A 20,441-nucleotide genomic window follows, 5' to 3' on the forward strand; every position below is an offset into this window, starting at 1 on the left:
CTACCTACACTAGGGGCAATTTACAATGGCCAATTAACCTATCAACCTGCAAGTCTTTGGCTGTGGGAGGAAACCAGAGCACCCGGCGGAAACCCACGCAGTCACAGGGAGAACTTGCAAACTCCACACAGGCAGTACCCAGAACTGAACCCTCGTCGCTCGAGCTGTGAGGCTGCGGTGCTAACCACTGCGCCACTGTGCTGCCCATGTCTCACATGTTGTTCCTCGTTGGCTCAGCAGCAGCTTCTCAAGGGCAATTACGGATGAGCAATAAATGCTGGCCTTGCCAGCAATGCCCACATCCCTTGAGTGAATGGATTAAAAAATTCAGGCAGACGAATTACTCACGGAACACCCTGCATGGATATGGCCTCCTGCTGACACCCCTCCTCCTCCTCCTCCTCCCTGTTTTTCCAGCCACTTGTCCCGCTCTGCATGCCCCATGTTCATTCTTCAAGTCATGCTCTATTCCAAGGGGAATGCCTACTAGTGCACTCATGTCTGGGAACAACTGGTTTGTGCAGAAACCTTGAAGTCTTCGAAAATTCCTTCAGCACTAACCACACCACTCTCTGTAGACTTTGGCAATTTTAAAAACTACAGAAAGCACCAAACACTTGTGGAATTGGAGCAACAGCCAGAAGAAATCAACCAGCACCTAACCTGTAAGCAGTTGATAATCCATTTAAATGGCATTGGGAGGAGGAGTCTTTCCTGCAGCTGAATGCATGTTCAGCTGTGCGAGGTTAAGAGAAGTTGTTAGCTGGAGTGTTTGGCTCCAAAATGGCAACACTGTTAAATCAACATTGTACACTAATTAACGCCATGATCTGCTTGCTCTGCATACTTCTGGTGGCCATTCATTACACACGCACTAACACCTTCATCAATATGGCATCCAGTGCAACTCGCCCCAAAAGTGTGTGCACATGCACCAGGGGCCATTTTAATTCTCTCACATCATCTGTAGCGTCAAAATAATGGGTAGTACCAATCAAAATTTTGTGCTGATTGACCTTCAACTGACAGCCTGTGTGTTATATTAGTGGCATGCAAACAGTAATTTGGTTAAGGTTTCAATGCATGCTAGGACATCAGCTCATAATCTATCTTGACACCCTATGACAATAGTGAGGGAAAATAGGAACAAGGGTAGGCCATATAGCTCCTTGAATTCATTCCACCGCCATTCACTAAGATCATGGCTGATCTGTGACCTAACTCCATATACCCACCTTTGTCCTATATCCAATAATACTTTTGGTGAACAAAAATCAATCAATCTCAATTTTAAAATTAACAATTAATCTAGCAATTGCCATTTGCAGAAGAGAGTTCCTATTTGTTCCTGGGATGTGAGCATCGCTGGTTAGGTCAGCCTTTATTGCCCATCCCTAATTGCCCTTGAGAAGGTGGTGGTGAGCTGCCTTCTCGAACCGCTGCAGTTCATGGAGTAGGTACACCCACAGTGCTTGTTAGGAACGGAGTTCCAGGATTTTAACCCAGTGAGAGTGAAGGTCTGAAAGGTCTGACTCTAATGTTTAGACTATGCCCCCTAGTCCTAGACTTCTAAACCAGCAGAAATAGTTTTTCTGCATCTACCCTAAATGTTCCCCTTAATATCTTGAAAACCTCAAACAAATCAGCACTTAACCTTCTAAAATGTAGGGAATGCAACCCTAGTTTGTGGAATATCTCCTCCTAATTTAGCCCTTGGAGTCCCAGTATCGTTCTGGTATATCTACGCTGCACTCCTCCAAGGTCAATATAGCCTTCCAAAGATGTGATGCCCAGGGCTGCTCGCAGTACTCCATGTGCAGTCTAAGCAGGGCTTTCCATCTCTGAAGCATTGACTTCTATTCCCTTGTATTCTAGTCCTCTGGATATAAAGGGCCAGCATTTTGTTAGCCTCTTTGATTTTTTTTCTGTACCTGTTCATGTTGTCCTCATGATTTATGTGCCTGGACCCCCAAGTCTCTTTGGACCTCCACTGTCTCTAGCTTTTCACCATTCAGAAAGTACTCTGTTCTATCCTTTTATATGTCCAAAGTGGATGATCTCACATTTGTCTAGATTGAAATTTATTTTCCACAGTTTTGCCTGTTCATTTAATTGATCAATATTTCTTTGTAATGTTATGCTTCCATCTATGCAGCTTAGAATGCCGCCGAACTTGTGTGTCATCAGCAAATTTGGATATGTGACTTTCTATCCTATGATCTAAGTCATTAATAAATATGGTGAATAGTTGAAGCCCCCATCACAGATCCTTGTGGGACACCACTAGTTACATTTTGCCATTTAGAGTACCTGCCCATTATCCCTACACTCTGTCTCCTGCCATTCAGCCAATTTCTTTATTAGGTCAATAATTTGCCTTCAAGTCGAGGAACTTCAACTTTAGCTAACAGTCTCTTATGAGGGACTTTATCAAATGTCTGCTGGAAGTCCATATAAATAAGATCCATAGACATTCCCCTGTCAACTACCTAAGTCACCTGTTCAAAACTTTTAATTGGATTCGTCAAGTATGATCTACCCTTTACATGCCAGTTCTCTTCAATCAGCTGAAAATTTCAAGGTGTTCAGCCACCCTACCCTTAATTGTAGATTCTCATAATTTCCTGTTTACAGATTTTAGGCTAACTGGTCTATAAGTCCCTGGTTTCCCACTTTCACCTTCCTTTAATAGCAGAGTGATGTGTAATTTTCCAATCTAAAGGAACAATTCCTGAATCGAGAGAACTTAGAAAGCTTATAGTTAGGGCATCTGCAATGTTCTAACCTGCTTCCTTTAAAACCCTATGATGTAAATGTTTTGGGCCTGGGGTTTGTCACTTTTTAGTGTTTTTTTTCTTCATTTTTCCTATGTTAATTTTGCTGAGTCCTTGGCCCTTATTCAATATTAGTTTCCTTGGGATGGCTGATGTCATGGCCGGCACAGACACGATGGGCTGAAGGGCCTGTTTCTGTGCTGTATAACTCTATTACTCTAATGACTTCTTCCTGCAGCTCAGTTGATAACATTCTTATCTCTGATACAGAAAGTTGTGAGTTCAAGTCCCGTTCCAGGTCTTGCGCACAAAAATCAAAGTTGATACTCTAGTATTCTCTGGAGTTTCAAAAAATGAGAGGTGATCTCATTGAAACATATAAGATTTGAAGGGGACTGAATAGAGTGGATACTGAGAGATTATTTTTGCTGACTGGGGAATCTAAAACACATGGGCACTGTCTCAGGATAAGAGGCCAATCATTTAGCACTGAGATGAGGAGAAATTACTTCACTCAAAGGTTGTTAATCTTTGGAATTCTCTACCCCAGATGGTTGTGAATGCTCCATCGTTGAATACATTTAAGGCTGGGATAGACAAATTTTAGGTCTTTCAGGGAACCAAGGGATATGGCGAGCGGGTGGGAAAATGGAGTTGAATCCTAAGATCAGCCATGATCGTTTTGAATGGCGGAGCAGACTCGATGGGCCATATGGTCTACTCCTGTCTGCTCCTATTTCTTGTGTTCTTGTGTGTGTACTACTGAGGGAGTGCTGCACTGTTGGAGGTGCCATTTTTTCAATGAGATGTTAAACTGTGGCCCCATCTGCTCTTTCGGGTGGACGTGTAAGATCCCACGGTACCATTTCAGCATTAACAGATTTGCCCAGTTTACTGTGGACAGTGGTCTGATCCAATTGATGTCAGCCTTTCGTAAATCTAGAAACTTAGTTGCTGTTTTGCGTGTCTCCCTTCCAAACAACACATTGAACTCAGTCATATTATGATCGCTATAAGATAAATGTTCACGCATTGTTCGGCTGGCTCATTACTCATTACTAAATCTAATATGGCATGCCTCTTGTTGGCCTTACATTGTTGATGGTGCTGTTCTTCAGATGAGATGTTAAACTGAGTTATTTTAAATGGTTTCATGCCTGGCTAAAAATAACGCACAGGATAATAAAAGTTTAGTTTATCAGAAACTTTACTCTCCAATATGTAATCCTTCCTCAATCAGCAGCATTCTTGAGTGTAAGTAACCAAACTTACAAGAAACCAATGGCATAATTGGCCCATGAAAACATAGGTTTACAAATTAGCTTATAAAAGGAAAAAGACTTGCATTTACATAGCACCTTTCACAACCTCAGGATATCCCAAAGCACTTTACAGCCAATTGCTTTTGAAGTCTAGCCACTGTTGTAAGGTAGGAAATGTGGCAGCTAGTTTGCATGTAGCAAGGTCCCACAAGCAGCACTGAGACAATGGCCAGATAATCTGTTTCGGTAACATTGGTTGAAAGATAAATATTGGCCAGGACACTCGGGAGAACATCCCTGCTCTGTTTGAATAATGCCATGGGGTCTTTTATGTGTACCCAAGAGTTTAGATGGAGACCTCAGTTTAATGTCTCATCTGAAAGACGGAACCTCTCTCAATGGAGCATTGGTATGTCAGCTTCGGTTTTATAGAATCATAGGAAGTTTATGGCACAGAAAGAGGCCACTGGCCCATCGTGTCTGTCTTGGCTGAAAAACGATCCACCCATTCTAATCCCACCTTCCAGCATTTGGTTCGTAGTCCTGCAGATTATTGCATTTGAGGTGCATATCCAGACTCCTTTTGAATGAGTTGAGGGTTTCTGCCTCAACTACCCTTTCAGGTAGTGAGTTCCAGACCCCCACCATCATCTGGGTGAAAAACATTTTCCTCATCTCCCCTCTAATCTTTCTACTGATCACTTTAAATCTATACCCCCTAGTCACTGGCCTCTCTGCTGAGGTAAATAGGCCCTTCACCTCCACTCTATTCAGGCCCCTCAAAATTTTGTACATTTCAATCAGATCTCCCCTCAGCCTTCGCTGTTCCAAGTAAAACAACCCCAGCCTATCCAATCTTTCCTCAAAGCTACATTTTTCCAATCCTGGCAACATCCTCGTAAATCTCCTCTGTACCCTCTCTCGTGCAATTACATCCTTTCTGTAATGAGGTGACCAGAACTGCACACAATACTCAAGTTGTGGCCTAACCAATGATTTATACAGTTCCAGCTAAACCTCCCTGCTCTTATATTCTATACCTCAGCTAATAAAGGAAAGGATTCCTTATGCCTCCTTAACCACCTTATCGACCTGTCCTGCTACCTTCAGGGATCTGTGGACAGTCACTCCAAATCCCTCAGTAAGTCTCAGTATTTTCCCATTAATTGTGTATTCCTCAACTTTGTTTGACCTCCCCTAATGCATCACCTCACTTTTTTTTTATTAGTTTGTGGAATGTGGGCGTCGCTGACTAGGCCAGCTTTTATTACCCATCCCTAATTGCCCTTGATCTGAGTGGCTTGCTAGGCCATATCAGAGGGCATTTAAGAGTCAACCACACTGCTGTGGTTCTGGAGTCACATGTAGGTCAGACCAAGTAAGGACAGCAGATTTCCTTCCCTGAGGCACATTAGTGAACCAGATGGGGTTTTACAACAATCGACAATGGATTCATGGTTTATAGGCCAGCTTTTAATTCCAGATTTTTTTCACTAATTGAATTCAAATTTCACCATCTGCCATGGTGGGATTGAAACCCATGCCCCCAGAGCTTGGGCTCTGGATTACTCGTCCAGTGAAATTACCACTATGCCACCACCCTCCTTGGGTTGAATTCCATTTGCCACTTTTCTGCCCATCTGACAAGACCATCAATATCTTCCTGTAGCTATCCTCCTCCCTATTTACCACACGACCAATCTTTGTGCAAACTTCTGGATCATGCCCCCTACATTTATGCCCAAATCGTTAATAGATACCACAAAAACAGGGGACCCAGTATTGAGCCCTGCAGGACGCAACTGGAAACAGCCCTCCAGTCACTAAAACATCTGTCAACAATTACCCTTTGTTTCCTGCCACTGAGCCAATTTTGTATCCACCTTAATGCATTTCTCTGGAACCCATGGGATTTTATTTTTTTAACCAGTCTGCCATGTGGAACCTTGTCAAAAGCCTTGCTAAAATCCATGCAGATCATATCAACTGCACTACCCTCATCTGTCTTCCTTGTTACTTTAAAAAAATTCGATCACGTTTGTCAGACATGATCTTCCCTTACAAACCCATGCTGGCTGTCCTTGATTAACCTGTGCTCAAGTCTCTTGAGTAAGACTTGAACCCATGATCTTCTGACTTAGAGACAAGAATACTGACATTCAAATGCAAGTACTCTCCACAGGATAGAACTAAGTGAGCATTACTTTCTTTACATAACAGCATCATGAATTTAAAAAAAGGAATCAAAAAGCAGAGTGATTAAGCAATAGATCTCCAAACTGATTACAATCACCTGTTAATCGCATGCATTTAGATTCCTTTAGAAAAATTCAAACATGCACAGCTTTCATGCATTATTTGTTGATCAAGGGAAATAACATTTTTCTAAGGATCCATTGGCCTTGCTCAAGTGCTGTCTTTTTAATAATTAATATGAACTACTCCTAGACCTTAACAGCCAGTCTGCTTGCCTGTCAAGAAAATATTAGCATAGACAGCAGCAGGTTATTCAGCCTGTCTGTTTATTTTTCAGCCTTTATGCGAAACTCAGGTGTTAAATTTTTAATTGCCTGTAACTGTGTGACAGAAGAAAAGTGCTGGGGCTCGGTTAAAAAGCAGCCAAGCCTTGTTGCCATGCCAACAGGTGCAGCAGGCCGCCCACTAGCGTGTCAATGGCCATTATTGGAAGGAGTTTTCAAACCTTTGCCTACAAGATTACAATGCAAATGGTCACACCTCTATTGTCTTTATATGGCCTGGGCATGCTGGGTAAGAAGACAAAGTGAATACACAAGAACGGTACATTGAAGAAATGCCTCAGACTCTTTTGGGGATTAAACCGCCTGTGGAAAGCAAAGCTATGAAGGATTTTGTTTCCTCGCTGCACTGACTACTAAATGTGGCTGTGCTTGAGAGCTGCACGAGGATTTCAGACAGAGTGGAAATGCTGGAAGGCCAGGACCGAAGAGGTGAAGTGTTTAAAGCTGTAACAACAGATAAAATTGAGTGATGATGTCATGTGTTTAACAGCTGCTCCTGGCTGTGGGGGTTGAAAACCTAAAAGAAACGTGTGCAAATTGAAGCAGATAGAGAAGCAGTAGCTAAACATTCATGCTTTGGATCCACAGAACCAGGTTGCATGTAGAATTTTTTGCGTGAGTGTGCATGTATGTTTAAATATTATTTTTCGTGTTCTGATGCCGCTGTTCCAGCATTTTCTGTTTTTTTTCACCGCAGGGTTCCCTTTTTGCCTTTCAGAAGATTTGTAAACAAAATTTGCGGCCAATTGCTGGAAGGAAATTAATTAAATAACAATCCAGGCTAGCGAAGGACCTTTCGTAATTTAATATATGTTAAAGCCCACCGTGATTTAGTGAGAATGTTTTTGGTACATTCAATAGATATGTTCAGTGCACCTCATTTCAATGCACTATTTCATTGCTGCACCTGGAATTCATTTTCTCAGCTGCAGAATTCAACATTCTTTAACAGCTACTGATCTATCCAATTTATCAAGGACAACATTTGTTGAGACTAAGGTTACCATAAACAACAATCTTGTGTTTAGTTCTGATAATTTATAAGGCTCAGCATTTGTTCTGTGAATTGATTTTTTTAAAGTGTGTTTTTCAAGTTTATACTAATGGAGAAATACTGTAATTAAAAAGAACAGGTCTGTACATGCTACTCAAACACTCCTAATTGTAGCCTGCCTTGCAGACTTTTTTTCCAAGGTTTAAGGGCCTAGTTTGTACATCTCTGTGGCAGTGTATGCAAAAAAAATTTTAGGTGTAAGTTTGTTTTGGCACAGGTCAACCAATTACACAATTTCTTTGGCATAAGATGTGGTAAAAATCTTTGAGACTAGGGATCCCTGTTGTATAGAATTCAAAGAAAACATGAATAAATCAGACAAATTTAAAGCGAACTTTGCTGGTAAGATAATTCCAGAAGTTGGCTCGCGGTTACGTCAACTTGAAACTGTCATACATTTATATAACATGTAAGTCTAAAATTTGTTTTGGATGGATGGCAATAGGTGACGGTAAATCTGGCCTTTGTTGTTTACCTCTTCTGAGAATCCCTGGCATACTGGGATTATACAAGTGTCCATCTGTGATATTTTAACAATATATATCTGTTTTTATGCTCACTGACCCACATTTCCTCCCGGTTAAGCAACACCTCGATTTCAAAATTCTCATCCTTGTTTTTAAATCCCTCCGTGGCCTGGCCCCTTCCAGTCTCTGTAATTGGGGGAGGCGGTGGTGTAGTGGTGATGTCATTAGACTAATAACCCAGAGTCCCAGGGCAATGCTCTTCAAACATGGGTTCGAATCCCACCGTGGCAGATGGTGGAATTTGAATTCAATTAATAAATCTGGCATTAAAAAGCTAGTCTCATGGCCATGGAACGATTGTCGATTGTTGTAAAAACCCATCTGGTTCACTAATGTCCTTTAGGGAAGGAAATCTGCTGTCCTTACCTGTTCTGGCCTACATGTGACTTCAGACCCACAGCAAGGTGGTTGACTCTTGAATGACCTAGCAAGCCACTCAGTTGTATCAAACCACTACAAAGCCTAAGAAAAGGAATGAAACCGGATGGACCACCCAGCATGGAAATGGCAAACCCAGCCCTGTCGACCCTGCAAAGTCTTCCTTACTAACATCGGGGTACTTGTGCCAAAGTTGGGAGAGCTGTCCCACAGACTAGTCAAGCAAAGGCCTGACATAGTCATACTCATCAAATCATACCTTTACAGGCAGTGTCCAGATACCCCCATCACCATCCCCGGGTATGTCCTGTCCCACCGGCAGAGGTGGCGGCACAATGGTATATAGTTGGGAGGGCCATCTCAAACAAGAGAGAATCTAACCATTTCACCTTGACATTTAATGGCATTACCATCGCTGAATCCCCTACTATCAACATTCAGGGGTTACCATTGACCAGAAATTGAACTGGATCAGCCATATAAATACCGTGGCTACAAGAGCAGGTCAGAGGCTGGGAATTCTATGGCGAGTAACTCACCTCCTGACTCCCCAAAGCCTGTCCACTATCTACAAGGCATAAGTCAGGAGTATGTTGGAATACTCTCCACTTGCCTGGATGGATGCAGCTCTAACAACCCTCAAGAAGCTCGACAACATCCAGGACAAAGCAGCCCACTTGATTGGCACACCATCCACCACCTTCAACATTCGCTCGCTGCACCACCGGCACACCGTGACAGCAGTGTCTACCATTTGCAAAATGCACTGCAGCAACTCACCAAGGCTCCTTCGATAGCACCTTTTTAAACCCGCGATCTCTACCACCTAGAAGGACAAGGGCAGCAGATGCATGGGAACACCACCACCTGCAAGTTCCCCCCCAAGCCTGTTCCTTCACTGTTGCTGGGTCAAAATCCTGGAACTCCCTTCCTAACAGCACTGCTGGTGTACCAACTCTCCAAGGACTGCAGCGGTTCAAGAAGGCAGCTCACCACCTTCTCAAGGGTAATTAGGGATGGGCAATAAATGCTAGCATTGCAAGCGACGCCCACATCCCCTGAACGAATAAAAAAAAAAGAGGGCTGTTCCAGCGCTACAGTGCTCTGAGATATCTGCATTTCTCGAATTCAAGCCTCATGAGCATTCCCAATTTTAATTGCTCCACCATTGGTTATACGTTAAAAGTGCTGTATAATTACAAGTTGTTGTTGGTTACCATTGCTGCCAGCAAAACACTGAGGATGCGATGGCTGCCTAACCAGTAAGTTGGTTCAGTTTGTCCACCATCACATACATTGTCGGAGTTCAAGGGCTTTTTTCTTCGAATTGCATTCTCAAAAAGCATTTTCGCATTCAATTTCATGGACAACTTCCATATATGTGGCACCTTTAATGTAGTAAAACATCCCAAGACGCTTCATAGAATTATCAAACAAAATTTGACATTGCGTGACATTGGCGTTATTAGCAAAAACTTGATCAAAGAGGTAAGTTCTAAGGAGCGTCTTAAAGAAGGAGAGACTGGTAGAGAGGTGGAGACAGGGAGGGAATTCCAGAGCTTAGGATTTATGCAGCGAAAGAGATAGTCGTCAATGGTGAAGCAATGAAAGATGTGCAGGAGCCCAGAATTGGAAGAATGCAGCGGTCTTGGAGTGTTGTAGGGCTGGAGAAGGTTTGCAGTGATAGGGATGGGGGGAGGCTATGGAAGGATTTGAAAACAAGGATAGGAATTATAATGATGCAATTTCCAGACTGGGAGCCACTTGTGCAGGGTGATAGCTGAACAGGACTTGATGCAAGGTCATTGTACATTTTGTTTCCACAAAGTTTCCAGAGGATGTCTTTCCCAATTTCTTAGCATGACTATGTTTGTACTGGAAGAAATGTAGATCAAGGAATTGAAACAGATTAAGTGGGCTAGTTTCTGGGCACTAAGACATTAGGCAAGGGACTGGGAGAGTTCTATACATAATTAATGCTCATGTTGGTTGGATTCTTTGCCCTTCATGTTCATTGTGTGCGTTGCTATGCTGGGGTTGAAGAGCAGTTTGTGCTGAGTAAGCTTCCATGATAAAAAGTTCAGACTGTTTTTTATTTCTCTAGTTCCACACAGAGACCCCTTATGTCGGAAAGGCCTTTTTGGGGAAAAAAATGCTGCTCCGTAAATAAGGCCAGCTAAAAGCTCAACTTATCTCACCACTCATTTTGAAATAAAAAAAATCACAAGGGTCTATAATATCACAAAATCTTCCCCGTTTAAATGTGGCACTTTGAGTTGGTAACATTTTTGCCTCCGAGTCAGGAGGTGTGGGCTCAAACCCCTCATTTCACACTTGGGCAGACAAATTTGGATGATGTTCCAGAAGAAAGAAAGAATTAACTTGCAGCACAAAAGTTAGGCTGAGACCAGTGCAGTGCTAAGAGGATGCCAATTGGAAGGTCAGAGGTAACTCACCAGTTTGAGGATGACCAATTTGGGAGTGAGTCTTAGGAGCTAGGAAAAGAGAATAGGACAGGGGCTAACATGGCAGCAGCCCGCAGTAGTGCTGTGGAGACTGGCTCCACTTGAAGGCGAGCTTAAAAGTGAAAACTTATCTTTTTAGTGGTGGCTTTCAGTATTCCCCTTAATGACTGGTTAGGCTGCTGAAACACCTATAAGAAAAAAAACTGAACGAGGCAGGCACAGCACATCCTGCGCTCAGTGCTAACCATTTTCATGGAGATGTCCTGAAACTGGCACTATATCCCTCATTAATGTATGCAACGGGCTTGAGTGCACAGAGTGTGAAGTCAGGGATTTGGTGAGTGAGGGGATCTTAAGGGTTAGTCTCTCTCTGAAGTGTAGTTTTTGTTTACATTTAGCAATTAACTAAAAAATACTGTTTAAGTTAAGAGGCAAGTTAAGTTTCTTCCAGTCTTAAATAGGGATATGCAAGCTCTCTGAGAGCAGCTGTAGCAAATTAATTAGGGAGCTAACTTAAACTGGTTTCAGAGCTCTAGCAGAGCTGACTCATGGGCTGGATTTTAAGCAGCCCTCACGTCGTGATCCGTGGTGGGGGGGGCGGTCCCTGAAGATTGCTCCAGGTGAGGTCCACCAGGAACCTCGTTGCCAGTACGGCCTGGGCTGATCCTCCCGGCGGCGACGAGGCTCCGTGGCAGCCCTGCGCCACCCCCCCCCCCCCCCCCATGCTACTGGGCGACGGGACCACAATTTGAATATTTATATCAATAAAATTAATGAATTTAAATATAGTCACCCACGATCTTGATGGCCCGCTGTGATCTTTAGCACAGCAACCAGCACTCATGCACCTTCAGATTCCTGTGCAGGGAAACTAGGCATGACACTGGTGGGGAGCGGGGAGGACGTATGTTTATCATTGCGGGGGCGGGGAGGCATGGTCAAATAAATGCCATGGGTGTAGGAGATGGTGGAAAGGGTTGTACTTTAAACTTTGTGCAGTTTGGGGGGTGGGGGGGAGATCAGATGGTAAAGCTCAGTGTTTTGGGGGGGTAAGGACAAATTGTTCATGTAATTGTTATTGGGGTTTTAGAAAGGGACTTTGGAACTTTATGTAATTTTGGGGGATATATCTTTAAAAATTTAAATATCCCAGCATGGCTGACTGCCCTTTAGAAATGGCATCAGTGCCTGCGTACAGGCAGCTGACACCAATGCCAGGGACGGGCAGCATGCCCCTTCCATGAGGGGGCGGGCCACCCCGGCTATTTGACAGAGTCACCGTGCTTAAGATGGTGGCAGACCTTTGCCATGCAGCCCGCGCAGGCATGTCAGGATTGGTGGCGAGCTAATAGAATCCAGCCCGTCATTGTTTTTTAGATAGTATAAATAGAGGGTCTCTGAGTGCTGCTCGTCTGCACTGAATCCTGCTTGAGTCCACAGAGTGTGAAGTCGGGGGTCTGGTGAAGAGGGGAATGATAAATTAAGAAAAATACATACAATAATAAAGATGGCAGGACAGGTGATGTGTCGCGGCTGCAGCATATAGGAGCTCCTGGATGCCACTGCAATCCATGGCAACCACATCTGTAGTAAGTGTCTGCGGCTTGAGGAGATTCGGCACAGAGTTAATGAGCTGGAGGCCAAGCTGCAGGCATTGTGATGCATCAGGGAGGGGGAAAGTGACTTGGGCACTTGGTTTCAGAATGCAGTTACACCCCTTAGGATAGGGTTGTCTGATTTAGTCAGTGGTCAGGGACAGGAGGATGTGACTGTGAGTGAGATAGGTAAGGGGATCAAGAAGTGGGAGTGGAGGAGCCGCAGCCCTTGCAAACTGAGCAACAGGTTCGGGGTTCTTGCAGCTTGTATGGACAAACGAGGGCTGTAGTGTTTATGAGCAGACTGACCAAGGCACCATGGTACAGGAAAACATTCAAATGGGGGGCGTTAAAAGAAATGTAGTGGTAGTAGGGGACAGTATAGTCAGGGGGATAGACATTGTTCTCTGCAGATGAGAACGAGAATTCAAAAGGCTGTGTTGCCTGCCCGGTGCCAGGGTTCAGGACATCTGCTCAGGGTTGGGGAGAAACTTGCAGTGGGAGGGTGAGGATCCAGTTGTCGTGGTCCATGTGGGTACCAGCGACAGATACGACTAGGAAAGAGGTATTGCATAGGGAGTATGAACAGCTAAGCATTAAATTAAAAAAGCAGACCCTCAAAGGAAATAATCTCTGGATTATTACCTGAGCCACGTGCAAATTGGCATTGGGTAAATAAGATTAGTGAGATGATGCATGGCTCAAAGACTGGTGTGGGAGAAGTGGGTTCTGCTTCGTGGGGCACTGGCACCACTACTGGGGAAAGTGGCGGCTGTACCGTTGGGATGGACATCACCTGAACCGTGCTGGGACCAGTGTTCTAGTGAGTCATATAACTAGGGAAGTAGAGAGGGTTTTAAACTAAATAGAGGGGGGAAGGGATCATGTAGAGGAAGATTGAGTAAATTAAAGGGAAATGACAAGGCAATAGATCAAGGTAGCAATAAAGGTAATGAGGATCATAGTATGGCAGGAAGGGACAGTGATTGCAAACTTAAGAGTGTGCCAAGAGTTTACAAAAACACAAAAAAAAACGGAATTAAGGGTTCTGTATTTGAATGCCCGCAGCATTCGCAATATAACAGATGAATTGTCAGCTTAAATAGAAATCCATTTATATGACCTGATAGCCATTACAGAGATTTGGCTACAAGGAAACTAAAGCTGGGACCTGAATATCCAAGGGTATTATTTTCAAATAGTCATTTGGTAGTAAGAACTTGAGTATTGCTGAAAACAGCAACATTTTGTCAAAGCTTTTTATCTTGCACTCATCAGGACAATTCGCAAGAATACCAATGTAAGGGAAAGCAACAAAATTATACTGTATGAGAAGAGAGTGCTGATTAGGTGGCAAGTGGACTCTGATTGAGGTGGAGGTGGAGAATGTACCAGCTTATGATGACTGACAGTTAACTGCCAAGCTTTGTTTGAAATTTAAACCTGGCTGCTTGACTCTCAAACAAAGCTTGGCAGTTAACTGTCAGTCACCATAAATTGGTGCATACTCCTTGGTGTCATGCAGACCCCCCACCTGCCAAGAATAAGGCATATTAATTTTGTCAAATGAACATTGATTTTCAACATTGATGTTGCTGGAGTGAAGAAATGTGACAAGGCTAGGAAGTCTGAACTCCTAAGGCTAGTGGCCAACCATTTTTTCCTTGAATCTGAAGAAGCAGAAACAGGGTTAGAAGTAGACTCCGACAGGGTATTGCTAGCAAAAATACAATTGGAACAGAGGAAACTTGAATTTGAGGAAAGAGAAAGAAAGAGAGACAGGAGAGAGAGAAAGAGCCTTCCAGAAGCAATGTGAAGACAAAGAGACAGGAGAGAGAGAGAGAAAGAACCTTACAGAAAGAATGCAAAGAGAGATAGCTAAAGCAGCTTACAGGGTAACTCTGGTGAAAGCCTGGCCAGTATGGAGGAGCGTAATTCAGGGCTGGGTACAGAATTGTTAAAACTTTCCCAACTGATCCCAAAATTCAATGAGGGAGACATGGAAGCATTTTTTGCGTCATTTGAAAAACCGGCAAGGCTGTTAAAGTGGCCAGCTGAGGCTTGGACTCTGCTGATACAGAGTAAATTAGTAGGAAAAGCCCATGAGGATTATTCCATGTTGCCAAATGAGAGTTCATCAAATTATCAACTGGCAAAACATTCTATCCTCGGGGCATATGAGTCAATACCGGAAGCCTATCACCAAAACTTTAGAACCCTCAAGAAGCAAGCTAATCAAACATACCTGGAGTTTGAGAGAAATAAGCAGCTGGCTTTTGACCAGTGGCTGAGGGCTTTTAAAGTACAGCTCAGCTTTGAAAATTTAAAAATTCTGTCCCGCTCTCCATAAAGACACATGTGGAGGAACAAAAGGCTCATAAAGCCCAGCAAGCGGCAGTCCTGGCCGATGAGTTTGCTCTCATTTATAAGTCCGTTTTCCAGGGGAAAACCTTTCCTAATCACCCCCACAAATCCAAAAAGGACAGAGGGTGGGAAGGTGCTAGAAGCCCAAGCAGTTCTGGGAGAGAAAGGAAAGCAGGAGACACAGGGACCCTCCTCTAGCCAAAAAGGAAGGTGCTGTGAGCAAGAATGAGACCCGGAGACCTGTGTGCTTCCATTGTAATAAAGCAGGGCTTTTAAAAGCTGACTGCTGGAAACTAAAGGGAAAACCTGTAGCATTAATCAGGGCACACCCGCTCAGTGAAGAAGAGAACCTGATGGAAAGCACAGCAGAACAAGCTGTGGCTTTAACTGCAGTAAGAGTGAGACCCAGGAAGTCTACCGCTGCAAGTGCAGGGAAATTTAATAAGATTCCTGAAGGTTATCAGGGTTTTGTGCCTGAAGGGAGAGTAACCCCATACCCATATGGGCAAGCAAGCCCATCGTAATTCTCAGGGACACGGGCCACTAGATTCCTGTTACTGGGAAAAGGCCTGACCTTTTCCCCATAGAGTGCAGTACACTCCAGAATGGTATTGGAGGGCAGCGTACGCCTGTACCTATACACCAGGTGCACTTGGAGTGTGACCTAGTTTTGTGACCGTAGGGATTATCCCAGTTTGCCTGTGGACAGGGTTGACCTGCTCCTGGGTAATGATCTGGCAGGGATGAAGGTGGTAGCTTCCTCAGTAGTGAAAGAAAGACCGCAGGAGGTCAGAGAGACAGGGCAGTGGCAGGAGACGGTCCCCTGCAGTTTCCCTGAATGTGTAATGAATCAGGCCATGATCAAACCTGCTCCCCCAGAGGAGACTGAATTAGCACTGCAGGCAGATGACCATGAGGTCTGTCTATCTAAGACTTTCTTTGGAAAGTTAGAAGACCCAGAGAATGAGTTAAATTGATCTTCCCTAACTGAGGCTCACCGAGCTGACCCAGTATTGAGAGAGTTAGCACAGGCTGCCCTGTCTGAAATTGAAGCAGAGAGAGTCCCTGATTGCTACTATTTAAAGAATGAGGTACTGATGAGGAAATAGAGTTCTCCTCACAGACCTGAAAGCAAGGAGTGGACAGTAGGTGTGCCACGGATATACAGGAGAGAAATATTAAGAAGGGCCTACGAGACTCCAGTGGCTGTACATGCCGGTATACAAAAGACCAAAGCTCTTCTTTGGAATTCTCTGCCCCAGAGCGCTGTGGAGGCGCTGTCATTGAGTATGTTCAGGACTGAAATCCATAGATTTCTCTGAATTAAAAGCATTAAGGGATATGGGGATAGTGCAAGAAAATGGTGTTGAAGTAGAAAATCAGCCATGATCTCATTGAATGGCGGAGCGGGCTGGAAGGGTTGAATGGCGTCCTCCTACTCCTATTGTACGGTCTTAATGTTTGTTTTAAGCGGCTGCTCAGAGTACACAAATATCATCTGATCCAATATGGCCACGGGTGTATTTCAGCCACTCTTGGGGAGTGGATGACTGCGTTGGGAAATTAGTGCCTTTTGCTCCTGCTCTACTTCTCAAAAGCAGGTGCAGCAGGATATAATTTCTACCCCATTATTCCTTCAGTGTTGGTGTCAATACACATAAATTGCATGGATGTGTCCTTCATTTAATAAATTCTGTAGATCCTAGTCAATTATACTGTAAAGCTTGAATTCAACTCTTTATCGATGAGTGTCCCATTTATTTATGAGTTCAGATGAGATGCTAAACCAAAGACCAGTCTGCTTCCCTTATTATTTAGGTTGATAAAGATCCCATAGAACTATTACACCTCTGTGGAAATTGTTCTCCAGCAACTTCAAACTGTTGCTCTTGTGGTCAAAAGTTTAAATATTTATGGACATGTATAGTTCCATAAATCTGATAATTTAATGACATACCGTGAAGCTAGTTTATAGCTTCATGTCTTTCTAGCACTTTAAAAGTGAAGAATATGCATACATAGCCTCCCAAAGGATCAATGTATTAAACTTGGAGTTTCACAGACCAGGAAATTCCAGGCTTGATTACTGGTCTCTGCTGAGTATTTAGCCCTTGGCTTTCTCCCTATGCTGCTGAAACCCTAAACTTTGCTAATGTGACTTTCTCGTCAACCTCTGCCATGTACAAACCAAAATGCATTCAGAATATGACAGCCCATGTCCTCATGAATACATAGTTGTTCAATCCGATCATTCCTGTCCTTGCCAAGCTGCACGATCCCCATAAATGGAGTTTAACATCATTATCCTTGCTTTCAAATATCAACGGTCTTGCCCCACTCTTTCAGCATTTTCTGCCACCTAGAGGGTCCCTGCGTGGACCCTCTGTTCGTCTGATACCATGCTACTCCTGGCTCTTACTTCCGCTGTGCCATCATTGTTGACTGCTCCTTCAACCACTAGATTCCTGCCCTCTTGACTTTTCTCTTCATGAATCCTTTTGGCTTTGTCACCTCCTTCATTATTATCCTAAATTTCCGAAGAAGCTTTATGATCAGCCATGTCTGACCTTTAAACTTTTGCTTGGCATTTCTCTTTTTCTTGTGCTACAACCAGTTGAGGAAGGGGTTTCAGGCTCCCCTTTCGCCCCTTCTCTGGTTTGACTGCAACAGGGTTTATCCTTTTAACACAGTGATTTAACTTACCACCAAAGTGAGCACTTGCTCCTGCGCCTGTAATTATAATTGTAAATGAACCAATCAGATAGGTTTTCTTGCATTTAAACAGGAAAGATGTAAGTATATTAACCTTATCACTCTCAACTGGTTAAAATTACTAAAATACGCGAAGCATCCACACTCACATTCATACAAGAAGCGCGCGCGCACACACACACACACACACACACACACACACACACACACACACACACACACACACACACACAGACAGATACAGAGGGGAGAAAACAGTTGGGAGGTTGGAGTAGAGTCCTTAATAAAAATGGAATTTAAATACAGAAGTGTAGTCCCAGTGTCCCTAGTTGAAATTGAAGTCTTGAAGTCCTCGCTGAACCACATGCACAATTCGGGCTTGCTTCTCTGGTTCCGGAAGGCTGAAGAGAGGCTTTATCCGTCCTCTTTTGATGACTGTGATGATCAGTAGATTTGAGGTTTAGCTGCAGCCGAGGCTCCCCTGGGACTTTGCTGGAGTGGGAGAGAGAGAGAGAGAGAGAGAGAGTTCCTTTTTTGGAGTTCAGTTACTGTCTGCTTTCTGAGGCACAATTCACCAACTCTCAGAGTTACATAGGTAGTCATGTCATGTGACGAACTCTTTGTTCGAAACAGAAGTTTTTGGAATGATCTTTGAGATTCAAGGCTGTTCAGACATACTTGGTGGGGGGTCGGTTTGGCTCTCTCAAAGTCAATGGGTGTCGATGGCTTTTGATGATCAACATTGACAAAACCATTCTAGGTAATTAAATCAGAAGCACCCCTATTGTTCTGGCTAGACTGGGTAATCACCTCTGTCTCCCAGTCAGCCTTTGGCTTCTCACATGCAAATTGTGTATGGCCATCTTTAGCTGCTCTGTTCTGCTTTTTAAAAGTTATTTGTAATAATGTCCAGTAGAAAGTCTCAGGCAAAGTTTCATACAACGAAATTAATATTGTCCATTTGGCATGTGGGATTTCCGTCACACTTGGTATCCATCATTGTTTCTCTAGCAGGATGGCAATGATGGCTTCAGTGACCAGGGAGAGGAAGAATTGACGAGGGCTCCCACTCCCGATCATTATCCAGCAACTGCTGCTTGAAATGCATGTATCTTTATGCCAGAAGAGAACAGGGTCAAACTCAGCTATGATGCTTGCACTGATGAGCTAGCACTAACATACGGTGTCCAGCTTCACACAAGAATGATCAATTTGGTTGAAACAGCAGAAGGACCCAAATTCCTGTTGAACTGTGCCCAGCACCAGTTACTGCATTCATGGAAGAAGAGATTTAATACAATTGGGGAGGTAAAGAAATCTTTTTTGAAAATACATAATTAAATATAATTCATTAGTTCTGAAATGTAGTTATCCTCCTAACAACTGGTAACAGGATGCATTCTTTCCTTACAAAACTGCCAATTTATTTTGCCATTTATACTTACAGTTTATCAGGGAGATAGAAATTTAGGCTAGCTCCATTAAAATAGTTATTGAAGCAAATTATTTTTAGAGTATGAACTTTAGAGGTAATTTGAGGACTCGGAAGAACAGCAAATTAATCTCAGTCCCCACACATGAATAAATTATGCAAAACAGACACTGTTGAATGACAAAAATTTACTCAGAATTCCAAGTCCCATGAGTGTTATAAGTAGGCCTTGCATGAATTTGGACATCGGTAAACTAGCCTGATTTGGTTTTCCCATGTTTGTACTCCAGAATTTTTCCCTGCCGAAAGTAGGGATGCATTATGCTGTAGCTAAAGCTTCTGCACAGTATGGGAAAATGTCAAGTTGAGGAGTGCAGTACTATGAAATACTGGAACATCAATATTGATACAGCTATATTTTTTGCACAGAGGTGTAAATAAATGAATGATGCATTTTATGCTCGTTAAAATTAACTTGTTCATTATGTAATTGCAAAAAGAATGTCAGAAAAGGTATTATGATGCAAATTGTGCATATTTAAGTATTGTCAGGCAAACACAGGCTGAATGAGAAATATTAATGCATTGGTTGGAAACTTATTCGACTTCTGATGGAAAAAATCCTACAGTAAACTTCTAAAAAAACTGGCAGCCAAGATGAAACACCTTTGCACATTACAAGGCCCCAACCAGAGCCAGAAGTCTAACAAGAAGCCCAGCCAGAACAATGCTTTGGCTAACTGAGTAGATTGTCCAAATTATCCTTGTTACCGGGACATTCAAAGTTATACTGAGGCATTCATTAGTGGAGATGTCCCTCCAGCGGGTAAACACTGACAAAACCACCTGAGAGAGCTTTTGGGTTTTAGACTTTGGACCTCATTAAAAACAAAGAGGATTGAGAGAACCATGTGACCATCTGTCCATCTCTGAATAACTGGACAAGCAGTAACTTAGACTGTGCAGCAGCAAAAGACTGCATGCATTTCTCTCTCTCTCTCTCCAGAAAACATCAAGTTTGTAAACCGTCTGTGACTGTGGACCCGCCAAGCCTACAGAATGCTGCAGCCAAACACCAGGGGAAGAGAGCCACCTACCAGTCTGCTTTCAAGAAAACCCTGAGCAAAGCAGGCCAACCACAAAGTGCGCTTTGACCAACCGACGACTTCAAGAATACAGCTTCAGCTGGATGTCTACTGGATCATCCACTTCACAGACTGTGTATTTAAGTTCCATTTATTCTGGAGCTTTAGCTACAGCATAATGCATCCCTACTTTGAGCAGGAACAAATTCTGGAGTACAAACAGGGCAAAACCCAATCAGACTAGTTTACTGAT

At 43.3% G+C, this 20,441-nt stretch overlaps 1 protein-coding gene across 5 annotated transcripts in view; it reads left to right on the forward strand.

The window, feature by feature from the left end:
- LOC137368970 (storkhead-box protein 2-like) overlaps nucleotides 1–20,441 on the forward strand; it is a 385,342-nt gene that overhangs the window by 318,692 nt on the left and 46,209 nt on the right. Inside the window, exon 1 of one of the 5 annotated variants that reach the window (XM_068029379.1) lies at nucleotides 6,833–7,005. The exons of 3 other annotated variants lie outside the window; for them this stretch is intronic. In XM_068029379.1, coding sequence (XP_067885480.1) covers nucleotides 6,981–7,005 — 25 coding nt within the window. In that variant the 5' untranslated portion in view covers nucleotides 6,833–6,980. Of the gene's footprint in view, nucleotides 1–6,832; nucleotides 7,006–18,905; nucleotides 18,980–20,441 lie in introns of those variants that run through there. One more of the 5 variants, XM_068029380.1, reaches the window with a different exon arrangement.

This window comes from Heterodontus francisci, chromosome 4 (genome assembly GCF_036365525.1).
Source record: "Heterodontus francisci isolate sHetFra1 chromosome 4, sHetFra1.hap1, whole genome shotgun sequence".
Classification (NCBI taxonomy): Eukaryota; Metazoa; Chordata; class Chondrichthyes; order Heterodontiformes; family Heterodontidae; genus Heterodontus; species Heterodontus francisci.